This window comes from Alosa pseudoharengus, unplaced genomic scaffold (assembly GCF_046254945.1).
Source record: "Alosa pseudoharengus isolate Yale_2024_CS ecotype anadromous, Long Island Sound unplaced genomic scaffold, YU_APseudo_1.1 YU_APseudo_1.1_scf_8, whole genome shotgun sequence".
Taxonomy (NCBI): Eukaryota; Metazoa; Chordata; class Actinopteri; order Clupeiformes; family Clupeidae; genus Alosa; species Alosa pseudoharengus.
Window position 1 is genome coordinate 4,802,281 of NW_027468870.1, and position 12,500 is coordinate 4,814,780.

Genomic DNA, 12,500 nt, shown 5'->3' on the forward strand with positions numbered 1-12,500 from the left:
TGTGTGTGTGTGTGTGTGTGTGTGTGTGTGTGTGTGTGTGTGTGTGTGTGTGTGTGTGTGTGCATGCGTGCTTGTGTGTGTGCCTGCGTATGTGCCTGTGCAAGCGTACATATGTCTACTGTGTGAGTATGTGTCATACGTATGATTACTGTGAATGTATGTGTGTGTGTGTGTATCTGTTTGTGCACATGTGTGTACATGAAATGGGTTAACATGACCCCTGGAGGCAAACATACGGAAAAAAATGGTCATCCTAGTCCCTACAGTTCTCAAGATATTCACAGAGAACTGTGTCTGCCCTACGCTCCTTTCGGGGGTCCAGTCCAGCGGGGGGGGGCTACAGATCAACACGAAAAATGACGGTTCCATGCTATCCATGTGGGGTTACATGCCCACCAAGTTTTGTGTACCCCGGTCTTTCAGTGTCCCGGGAATCCTTGTTGGTGTACGTCACTAAATGTACACATACATTATTTTATTGTAAGGCCCCCCATGAACGAAAGTACAAGAAACTTGGCATGCATACGGAGGGTGTCATAATGATCCTACACTTTTAATTTTGTGCAGTTTTGACCTTGTCAGCCAGAGATATTGTGATGAAAACACCTAATTTTTTGCTTTTTAATTTTTAACTAGGTGGCGCTATACATGAAATAAGTGGTAATGGGATGGGTTGACATGCCCCCTTAAGACCAACATACATAAAAAAGGTGGACCTCCTAGGCCCTACGGTTCTCGAGATATTCACAGAAAACTGTCTCCGGCCACCTACAGGCCAGTTGGTGTATAGTAACATAAATGAATTTATTGTGTGGCCCCCCATGAACGGAATTCCACGAAACTTGGCGTGCATACAGAGGGTGTCATAATGATCCTACACTTCCAATTTCGTGCAGTTTTGACTATGTTAGGTCACACATACCTGCGATTACAACACCTCATTTTTACTTTTTTGTGTTTAACTAGGTGGCGCTCTACATGAAATGAGTGGTTATGGAATGGGTTGACATGGCCCCTTGAGATCAACATACAAAAAAAATGGTCCTCCTAAACCCTACGGTTCTCGAGATATTCACAGAAAACTGTGTCTGCCCTACCCTCCTTTCGGGGGGTCCAGTCCAGTGGGGGGGCTACAGATCAAAACGAAAAACGATGGTTCCATGCTATCCATGTGGGGTTACATGCCCACCAAGTTTCGTGTACCCCGGTCTTTCAGTGTCCCGGGAATCATTGACGGAAATTTGGGCATGCGAAAAAGAAAGAAAAAAAAAAAAAAAAAAAAAAAAAAATCTGACTAAACTTATATGACCGCCGCTTCGCTGCGCGGCGGTCATAATAATACAAAATCAAAAGAAGTCCGCACACCGTGGATGTATACTGCAGATGATGGCTTTAATGCACTCCGGAGCATTAGTGAAGCAAGCAAGTAAGTTAAGCTAAGTGAGCAAAGTGAGCTAACATCCTCTGGCTGTTGTCCAGCCTTTATACCCCTTCAAGTCATCCCAGACAGCACCCACTCTGGCTTTCTCACCCTCTATGTTTACAGATAACTGACCAGGTTACATATGGTCCTCCACCTTTGCCCTCTCATCCTGTCATTCATACATTCTTTAGGTTTTGCTTACATTTTCTGGCACCAACCCTTATTTATGACCTTTTCTAAAAAGTCTGCTCTTCCTGCACTTAAACCAGTCTTCCTTTGCCACACACTGAACATACTACAGAATTTAGTTTCACAAAACAATGATATTACACAGAATAAAGATACTACATAAAAGATATATAAAATATATATAAACTAAAGGATATATTTCAATAAAACCCACGACAAACAGCACAGAGGTATATATAAATAGAACTCGGAGTAAGGGAGGGGTTAGTGGGATGTGCAATGTGCAGGACGGCGGGTCCCATCACCACACGCACAATAAACACAGAACGTTTGGGTGTAGCACAGTTACTAAAGATGTGTCTCCTTTCCTAAGTCTGAATGTGTCTCCTTTCCTAAGTCTGAATGTGTCTCCTTTCCTAAGTCTGAATGTGTCTCCTTATATAAGTCTGCCGAGTCTTAATGTGTCTCCTTCAGAGTCAAGACTTCTTCTAATGAGCATTCATCAGCGAGCCGAAGGCCTCAAGCTGTTCTGTGGGAGGCTAATCTGGCGCGTGGCGATAGAGATCGGTGAGTCTAAACTCAGATGACACTTGTGAGCGAGAGAGAGAGAGAGAAGGCAGAAGCGCTAATAAGACACTCTGATTCATTAAACAATTAAGACGAGACAAGCTAATCATAAAATCAGCACTTTTGAAGGATGGAGACTTGGGTCTGCCATTACCATTAAGTGTGGCAGTCAATTCAAATTAGCCTCTGCCGGGAAGAGTCAATTGTATATAATTGAAGTTAATCAATGAGCCTTAATTACGATCATGGATGAAAGTATCAAGAAGTAATGTCATTATTCGCTGGACTTTTTATTGGTCTGCGGCAGACCAGACGGGCGTGGGCTAAGCTGGGCTCACCTCCTGCGCTCGTCGCCACGGTAATTACGACTGAGGCCACGGCTCATTGTATCACGGCCTTTGCGCCAAATTAATTTGATTTCCTCCCGTTGTTTTGCTGTGTAATTGATTTGCTTTCATCTGCAGAGGGGAGGACTGGGCCCACAGTAGCCTGACTATGCCTGCCTTATATACCCCCCCCCAACACACACACACTCACACACACACACAGACACACACACACACACACACACACTCACACACACACACACACACACACACACACACACACACACACACACACACACATACACTCACACACACACACACACACACACACACACACACACATACACTCACACACACACACACACACACACACACACACACACACACACACACACACACACACACACACACACACACACACACAAACCTTTTCCTTTCTGTTCATCTCTGCCTCTAGAACAATCTCTGCCTCTAGAACGATCTCTGCCTCTAGAACGATCTCTAGAAATCTAGACGCACCCTAACGGCCCTGGTCTAGCAATTCTCTGTTGGCTTGTGAGCTCGAAAAATTAAACTTCTATCAGGCCAATCAAATCGTGTATAGAGTCGTTAGGCGGGCTTAACATAATGATTGATGGCAAAGAGGAATGTTGCTGTTGGCGAACAGTGTGACACGAGCTTTTATTAAGTTGGCAAAAGTTTGAACTAGCCAACTAGCTCCGCATGGGACTCATAGCGCTGTCCTATTGCGTGCAGAGGGAATTTGAAAGACAACCGATTATCCCGCCCCTCGGACTGAGCACTGCAAATGGTGAGTGCCCAGACCCTACATTTTAATGTGGGTCTGGCTCGTCAGGCTAACGATCTTTGCCTCTAGAGCGATCTCTGCCTCTAGAACCATCTCTGCCTCTAGAACAATCTATGAACACACTCTAATGCACTTTCACATATTCAAGCTTCAGACTCTTTCAAGATTTCCAGATTTTGCCTCATTTTGAGTCTTCTGGAGTCTTCAAAATGGATTCTATTTATTTTTTTCCCTTATCAATCTACACACAATAGTCCACACTTGCAGAGCAAAAGTACTCACACGGACAAGACAACAACAAAACAACAAAAATAAAACAAAACTGCAGTGACACACTAAACAAGCTGTTCATGTCTCTGGACACAGACCCATAGACCTATACACAAGACGTGCACAAGACCCATAGGACTATACACAAGACGTGCACAAGACCCATAGGACTATACACAAGACGTGCACAAGACCCATAGACCTATACACAAGACATACACAAGCTGCTGATCTCTCTGGACACAGATCCATAGACCTATACAAGTTGTGCTCAAAGGCCTTCCCAACAGACCCCATCACAGAGAAGACTTTTGAAGACACAACCCTTCTGACTGCATGCATCACTGGTCCACAAGCACGATGGTTCTTTGAGATCCACATATCTAGAGTGGGCATATGGTGTCCTTGATGATTTAAAGGCCTGAAGTGGTTTGTGCATGTGCATGTGCATATGTGTGAGTGTGTGTACATGTTTGTGTGTGTGCACATGTGTGTGTGTGTGTGTGTGTGTGTGTGTGTGTGTGTGTGTGTGTGTGTGTGTGTGTGTGTGAGTATGGCTGGTGGGGTTTGACATTTAAAACATCCTCCTAAAGTAGTCAACATGCCCAGACACCCCCAACCCCAAACACACACACACACACACACCACCATCCTCCACTCTACCCCAACCCACCCCCCACTCCACCCCATGCTTCCAGTCAGGCACCTGCTGCATATTCAGGCCTCCCAAGGCTGCCTGTTGAAATCTGAATAAATCTCCCCCTCAAAGGTCATTTATTATGAAAATGGATCCTCTGAAGCTAAACTCTAAGGTAGTCCTGTCACAATAATTAGAGATGTGATTTTCCTCAGCTGTCATTTCAGATGGCTGCACGGTGAACAGGAGGCACAAGTCGGGCGGTGGGGGGGGATATTGCATGAAGCATCATTTATTCAGCTAAATAGTGTAATCACGTTGCCGGGGCAGAGCTAGATTGTGTGCCGCTGGGCTCGGGGAGCATTGTGGAGCGGAGGACAAGAGAGCCAATCTCGCCATTATTGTCTCCATCGTCTCGACTAAGTCTCATCGCTACCATGGAGACAGACTACAAGAAACCACATTACAAGATAATCATGGAATGCACGACGCCAATTTATCCACATGCTTGAGCCATTGATTTGCTATGTCTTCTGGGACATACGTGACGTTTCTACGGTTTGAAGGGACACATGCAGCAACATGGCCGAATAAGGTCTTCAGCTTCAGACCATAGCACAAACTATGAGCACAAACTATGAGCACAAACACGGCTCGTGTTTCTCAGCTTCAGATCTCCTCATGTGAGATGTGTCTCAAAACAGCACACCTGAAACCGCATACACGGCGGCAGCCATATTAATGGAGAAAAGACCCCTCCAGTTCCACACACACACACACACACACACACACACACACACACATAGAGAGAGAGAGAGTAGTATGATATTAATGGAGGACAGCCTCCTGCTGTTCCACTGAGGACTGAGGAAGTGAATGAAGAGGCTGACACAAGTGGCACAGTGGCCTGCAAAGCCTTCATAATCACAGTGGCCTGCAAAGCCTTCATAATCACAGTGGCCTGTAAAGCCTTCATAATCACAATGGCCTGTAAAGCCTTCATAATCACAGTGGCCTGAAAAGCCTTCATAATCACAGTGGCCTGCAAAGCCTTCATAATCACAGTGGCCTGCAAAGCCTTCATAATCACAATGGCCTGTAAAGCCTTCATAATCACAATGGCCTGTAAAGCCTTCATAATCACAGTGGCCTGAAAAGCCTTCATAATCACAGTGGCCTGCAAAGCCTTGATAATCACAGTGGCCTGCAAAGCCTTCATAATCACAGTGGCCTGCAAAGCCTTCATCATCACAGTGGCCTGTAAAGCCTTGATAATCACAGTGTGTGTGCGTGTGTGTGTGTGTGTAACAGGAAGAGTATCTTACCCATGACCCGTAATCTCTCTGCGTGTGCGTGCGTGTGCGTGTGTGTGTGTGTGTGTAACAGGAAGAGTATCTTACCCATGACCCGTAATCTCTCTGCGTGTGCGTGTGCGTGCGCGTGTGTGTGTGTGTGTGCGTGTGTAAAAGGAAGAGTATCTTACCCATGACCCGTAATCTCTCTGCTCCCACCACCACCTCCTGGTCGTCAGCGGAGAACAGCAGCTTTCCTGAGCTCGACCTCACCTCCAGCATCTTCCCACGCGCCTGCACCCCACGGGATCCTGGACACACACACACGCACGCACACACACACACGCACGCACGCACACACACACACACACACACACACACACACACACACACACACACACACACACACCTTGTGTTAAGAAATCACAGTGGACTCTGCAGGACACATATCATATGTCCAATATCACTGGGCTCCACATGCCTCAGCTGTCTGTGGAGAGTGAGAAATATCCGCTCCAATTTACAGAGAGTGTCCAGACAAAGACCCTTGATTACTAACCAAGATAGCAATTAACCAATTTAACTTGTTTCTATGGGAGCAAAAGAATACCGTTCCGGTCTGTTTACGTAAGTAGGAGCGTCACCTTACGTCACAAAACCTCACGTCATGCCTTGCTAGTTTGCAGGAGCGAGTTCGTCATTTTAAGATCAAATCACTCAAATTGGGAGAGTTTCAGTGAGAAAAGTTAACATCCACTCTGTCTCCGCCAGCCTGCACTTCAGAAACTCTATCTCCCATGATGCTGTCTGTTTCCACTAGCACCAGGGTCTTTTATCTCAGATGACAGTAACTAGTCCAGGGGGGGGCCCTCCCTTCACGGAGTGCGATCTCAGGCGTGTCTATCAGCTTTGGGAAGGTCATTTTCAAATGCAATAAGTTACAGATTACAACACTGTTTAATGATTAACATTTCATAAGTAATGTAACTAATAACTCCATCAAAGTAATGCAGCTGATTACTTTTCATTACTTTTGAATTCTGATCTGTTATATTTAAAAAGGTGACGCTAAACTGGCCAAACAGCAGGGAATTCAGACCGACCACAATAGTCCATTAGAGCAGACAGATTATCTCTGGTGGCCATCTCAAACCGGCCCAGACAGGCTGTGTTCAGGCAGTCCAGGCGCCCCCCTCTGACTTGTCCTCATGTTGATGTGGACTTGAGTTGGCATGAGGGAGTATATATACTCTTTTGATCCCGTGAGGGAAATTTGGTCTCTGCATTTATCCCAATCCGTGAATTAACGAAACACACACAGCACACAGTGAAGTGAAGCACACACAATAATCCCGGCGCAGTGAGCTGCCTGCAACAACAGTGGCGCTCGGGGAGCAGTGAGGGGTTAGGTGGCCTTTCTCAAGGGCACTTCAGCCGTGCCTACTGGTCGGGGTTTGAACCGGCAATCCTCCGGTTACAAGTCCGAAGTGCTAACCAGTGGGCCACGGCTGCCCCCTACTGAAGGCTACTGTAGCAGAGGCCACTGGGGACAGGCTTCAGTGAGAGCGGAGAGGCAGGACACAAAATGGACGCTAGGGTGAAGACCAAGCTCCGAGACACTTACCTGCGGTGAGCTGCGTGACCAGGTGGTTCTCGTTGTTGAGGATGTTGACCGATATGTTTTTAGAGGACTGCAGGAACAGTGGAGTGCCCTGCAACGGAAATAAACAAATGACACAAAACACATTATTTACTATTATTTATTTAACACTTATTTACTGGAGGAATCGTATGCCGTGTGATAATAAATGAAACACATTGGTCCAATAACTGTAGTTTTGAACAGCGTTTTGAGGAAAGACTCTAGATTACACTGACGAGACACTTAATCTCAAAGCCTATTAGACTGTGGAGAAGGTGCACTTTTCCTGATAAAAAAACCCTTTTGCTGCAGACATTAACTGTTGTTCTTTTCTGTCATCAGGCTTTTCTACCCAGAGCGGTAAATGCCTTTATTTATGGTTAGCAGGAGTAACAGCAGGCTCTTTATTGGGGGAAACTCTGTGTTTACTAGCGCACTTAGCGCTTGGCTTGTTATGAATGCTGTGATAATACTAGGCTCGCATAATTAATTTGTTAAACCATATTGCCAAGCCCCACTGTCTCTGTCCAGCATGAGTAAATCCCCCCTCCACCCCCCAGCACCACCTCCTCATTTAAACTGACCTCAGCACCACCCACTCATTTAAACTGACCTCAGCACCACCAATGTGCTATTGATGGGGCTATATGGGGTCTGATGGGGCTATATGGGGCTATATGGGGGTCTTATGGGGCTATATGGGGGTCTGTGGTATTGATGGGGCTATATGCGGCTATATGGGGGTCTGATAGGGCTATATGGGGGCTATATGGGGCTATATGGGGGTCTGATGGGGCTATATGGGGGTCTGATGGGGCTATATGGGGCTATATGGGGGTCTGATGAGGCTAAATGGGGGTCTGATGGGGCTATATGGGGGTCTTATGGGGGTCTCATGGGGCTATATTGGGGTCTGATGGGGCTATATGGGGATATATGGTGGTCTGATGGTGCTATATGGGGGTCTGATGGGGCTATATGGGGGGTCTGATGGGGCTATATGGGGCTATATGGGGGTCTGATGGGGCTATATGGGGCTATATGGGGGTCTGATGGGGCTATATGGGGGTCTGATGCGGCTATATGGGGCTATATGGGGGTCTGATGGGGCTATATGGGAGTCTGATGGGGCTATATGGGGGTCTGATGGGGCTATATGGGGATATATGGGGGTCTGATGGGGCTATATGGGGGTCTGATGGGGCTATATGGGGCTATATGGGTGTCTGATGGGGCTATATGGGGCTATATGGGGGTCTGATGGGGCTATATGGGGGTCTGATGGGGCTATATGGGGCTATATGGGGGTCTGATGGGGCTATGTGGGTCTGATGGGGCTATATGGGGGTCTGATGGGGCTATATGGGGCTATATGGGGGTCTGATGGGGCTATATGGGGATATATGGGGCCATATGGTACACAGTGCTATGAGCTCAGCTGTGTTGTGGACAGCGCTGTGGCCTTGTGATGTATGCGGTGAGTATGTGGCACAGCAGCACACCAGAGGCCATGATGGAGTGATGTAGAGCGACACATGATGGAGTGATGTAGAGCGACACATGATGGAGTGGTGCAGAGCGACACATGATGGAGTGGTGTAGAGCGACACATGATGGAGTGGTGTAGAGCGACACATGATGGAGTGATGTAGAGCGACACATGATGGAGTGGTGTAGAGCGACACATGATGGAGTGGTGTAGAGCGAGCGACACATTGAGAAATGATGGAGTGATGAAAAGCGACACATTGAGAAATAATGGAGTGATGAAAAGCGACACATTGAGAAATGATGGAGTGATGAAGAGCGACACATTGAGAAATAATGGAGTGATGAAAAGCGACACATTGAGAAATAATGGAGTGATGAAAAGCGACACATGATGGAGTGGTGTAGTGACACATGATGGAGTGATGAAGAGCGACACATGATGGAGTGGTGTAGAGTGACACATGATGGAGTGATGTAGAGTGACACATGATGGAGTGGTGTAGTGACACATGATGGAGTGATGTAGAGTGACACATGATGGAGTGGTGTAGAGCAACACATTGAGAAACACATACTGTAGTAGTGGGCTCTGGATATGAGGCTGTTGACTGAAAGTTTCCTTCGTTTCTCTCTCTCTCTCTCTCTCTCTCTCTCTCTCTCTTTGTGAGAGTAATTCCCAAATTCACATAATGACTGGCACCAACAGCGTGTCTTCATTTGCTGCAGTAATCTGCCCTGCCCAAGTTAGCTTCTTAATTAAAGACAGCGCAGCCTGGCTATTGTGTTGTGGTATAAGCACGGCTGATAACATCGCTTATAGAGAGCAAAACTTATTGCTGTATTTAATAAAGGATTCCTGGCCCTGAACTTTATCTTAAAAGCACTGTGAATACCAGGGATTAGTTTGAAGACAAATCCGAGCATGTGTCACTGTCAAAGAAAAACGGATGTCAGGCGCTCATTAGGCGGAGTGTGCTTTGGGTTCCTAAGCGTTCATCACGCAGTGTGTGCTTTGGGCAAGCCTGCAGTTCAGCTCCAGGTACTCTGAGGTATTCCTAGATTCTCTTTCTTATACTGGACTGGATGTGGTCTTTTCTGGGCTCTTCTCTGTGGAGCGGAGTGCATATATTGGGTTCATGGCTGCTGCCTCAGGAACTACTCAGCCTTTCAGCATTTGTAATTTTGCATTGAGCTTATTGATTCATGTTGCATTGAGCTTATTGATTCATGTTGCATTGAGCTTATTGATTCATGTTTGCATTGAGCTTATTGATTCATGTTTGGCTTGAGCTTATTGATTCATGTTTGCATTGAGCTTATTGATTCATGTTTGCCTTGAGCTTATTGATTCATGTTGCATTGAGCTTATTGATTCATGTTGCATTGAGCTTATTGATTCATGTTTGCATTGAGCTTATTGATTCATGTTTGCATTGAGCTTATTGATTCATGTTTGCATTGAGCTTATTGATTCATGTTTGCATTGAGCTTATTGATTCATGTTTGGCTGCTGCATGTACAGTACAGTATGCCTTCACCAAGACAAAAAAGCAGAACCCAATGTCACTAGTGTCTTTGTGTCCGTACAGCTAACTAGACTACACCACTGACTGTAGCAGTGCAGGGATAAGATGAGGGAAAGCTAGGTAACATGGTCCTGCATTGATTGTGTGTGTGTGTGTGTGTGTGTGTGTGTGTGTGTGTGTGTGTGTGTGTGTGTGTGTGTGTGTGTGTGTGTGTTAGGAGTGGCGGGGGGTATTCTTTCATACTAGGGTCCAACACTTGTAGTGGCACCCCTGGCTGGAGATTTGCATTGACTTCCAAAGTCAACTTAGATACTGTATATGCACAAGTTGTTTAAGTTGCATTAACTTCCTAACTAGGAGGATATATGCACAAGTTGTTTAAGTTGCATTAACTTCCTAACTAGGAGGATATATGCACAAGTTGTTCAAGTTGCATTAACTTCCTAACTAGGAGGATATATGCACAAGTTGTTTGAGTTGCATTAACTTCCTAACTAGGAGGATATATGCACAAGTTGTTTGAGTTGCATTAACTTCCTAACTAGTAGGATATATGCACAAGTTGTGTGTATGAGTTATTCCTCTGGTGTGTGTATTCAGCAGATGTTGTTGAATTATTCTGGTGTTTGTGTGTGTGTGTGTGTGTGTGTGTGTGTGTGTGTGCGCGCGCGCTATAGAGTTCAGCCTCCACCTCCTAACACACAAACCGTCTGACTAACGATAAATCCTGTGTCATCACTCAATCTGCCTGAACAAATTATACGCTTATTAACTTTCATGGGCTGATAGCTGGCACACCTGCATTTGAATAGTACCCACTTCCTTTGTCTGCGAAATCAAATGAGTAGGCTCTTGTTACGGAGGTGAATCTGTTTATAATTTAAAAAGACAATACTGAAAATGAGAAAGTTGAGTTGGAAGGTATTAAGAGTCCTTTCAATTCCCAGATAAAGTGGTATTTTTTGCCATGTTATCTCTCCCAGCGCACTAGCGGCCGCTCTGTCTGCGCTGCGTATGACTATTACTATTCTGTTCAGCGCCTGGTGGTGTGGAGAGCTCGCCGGCAGGCCAGACACGCGGGATAAAGGACACACTTCAAATGTTATCGGTCATCCAGAGATACAACGCCACTAGCGAAGTGTGAGTGTGTATAAGAGTGTGTGTTAGTGTGTGTTAGTGTGTGTTAGTACAGTATGTGAGAGTGTGTTAGAGTGTGTGTTAGTGTGTGTTAGTATGTGAGAGTGTGTGACAGTGTGTGAGAGTGTGTGAGAGTGTGTGTTAGTGTGTGAGAGTGTGTGTTAGTGTGTGAGAGTGTGTGAGAGTGTGTGTTAGTGTGTGTTAGTGTGTGAGAGTGTGTGAGAGTGTGTGACAGTGTGTGAGAGTGTGTGAGAGTGTGTGTTAGTGTGTGAGAGTGTGTGTTAGTGTGTGTTAGTGTGTGAGAGTGTGTGAGAGTGTGTGTGTATCTTTCTCCCTCGCCACTCAAGGGAGAGAGGGAAGTCTCCTCGGTGGAAGGCTGGGTGGATCTAGCACTAGCTTCAATGGATACTGGATCTGATGAATATGAATTGTATGGATATAATATATATGTATGAAACGAGTGTATGGATTTAATGCAAACTGGATTTAATGCATATTAATGTAATGTTTCGTGGATATGATGGTGCGTGTAATGGCTTTAATGGTTACTGGTGTAATTGCTTCAATGGCTACTGGTTCTAATGCATTATGAACTGTATGGATATAATGTGTATGAAATGAATGTATGGATTTAATGCATAGTGGATCTAATGTGTGTGTATGTAATGTGTAGTGGATCTGCTGCATATACCTTATGGGTTTCAGTGGTGGGTGTAGCACTCTAACACTCACCGGCCTCGACTGGATCTCTTTGGCGTAGAGCGGCTGGAGAAACTCTGACGTCCCCTCCAGTTTCAAACCCCTCTCAGTTATTCTGAGGTGGCCCATCCCATCCTGGAACAGAGGGAGAGAGAAGGAAAGAGAGAGACAGAGAGAAAGAGAAAGAGAGAGAAAGAAAAAGAAAGAATGAAAGGAAAAAAGAAAAAGGGTTAGGTGTATTGTCAATAAGAGTCATCCTGTGCATGCAAAGCCAGTGGAAAGAGCATGGGGGGAATGACGTGTGCTTTGGGAATGCATGTGTTTAATGATGCCAAAGAGCCGCCAGTCTGCAGGTGACTGTCATAATGCATCCCCATGGACACTTCTGATGTCATAATGCATCCCCATGGACACTTCTGATGTCATAATGCATCCCCAAGGACACTTCTGAGTATGGAAAGGTATGATGGCATTTTGATCTATTTGATTTGCT

At 45.6% G+C, this 12,500-nt stretch overlaps 1 protein-coding gene across 2 annotated transcripts in view; it reads right to left on the reverse strand.

Moving 5' to 3' along the window:
- Positions 1–12,500, reverse strand: part of sgcd (sarcoglycan, delta (dystrophin-associated glycoprotein)) — a 115,179-nt gene that overhangs the window by 46,605 nt on the left and 56,074 nt on the right. Inside the window, exons 3-5 of one of the 2 annotated variants that reach the window (XM_076274588.1) lie at positions 12,041–12,142; positions 7,137–7,224; positions 5,704–5,823 (exon numbers count right to left, since the gene is read on the reverse strand). In XM_076274588.1, coding sequence (XP_076130703.1) covers positions 5,704–5,823; positions 7,137–7,224; positions 12,041–12,142 — 310 coding nt within the window. The remainder of the gene's footprint in view (positions 1–5,703; positions 5,824–7,136; positions 7,225–12,040; positions 12,143–12,500) is intronic. The other variant, XM_076274589.1, reaches the window with a different exon arrangement.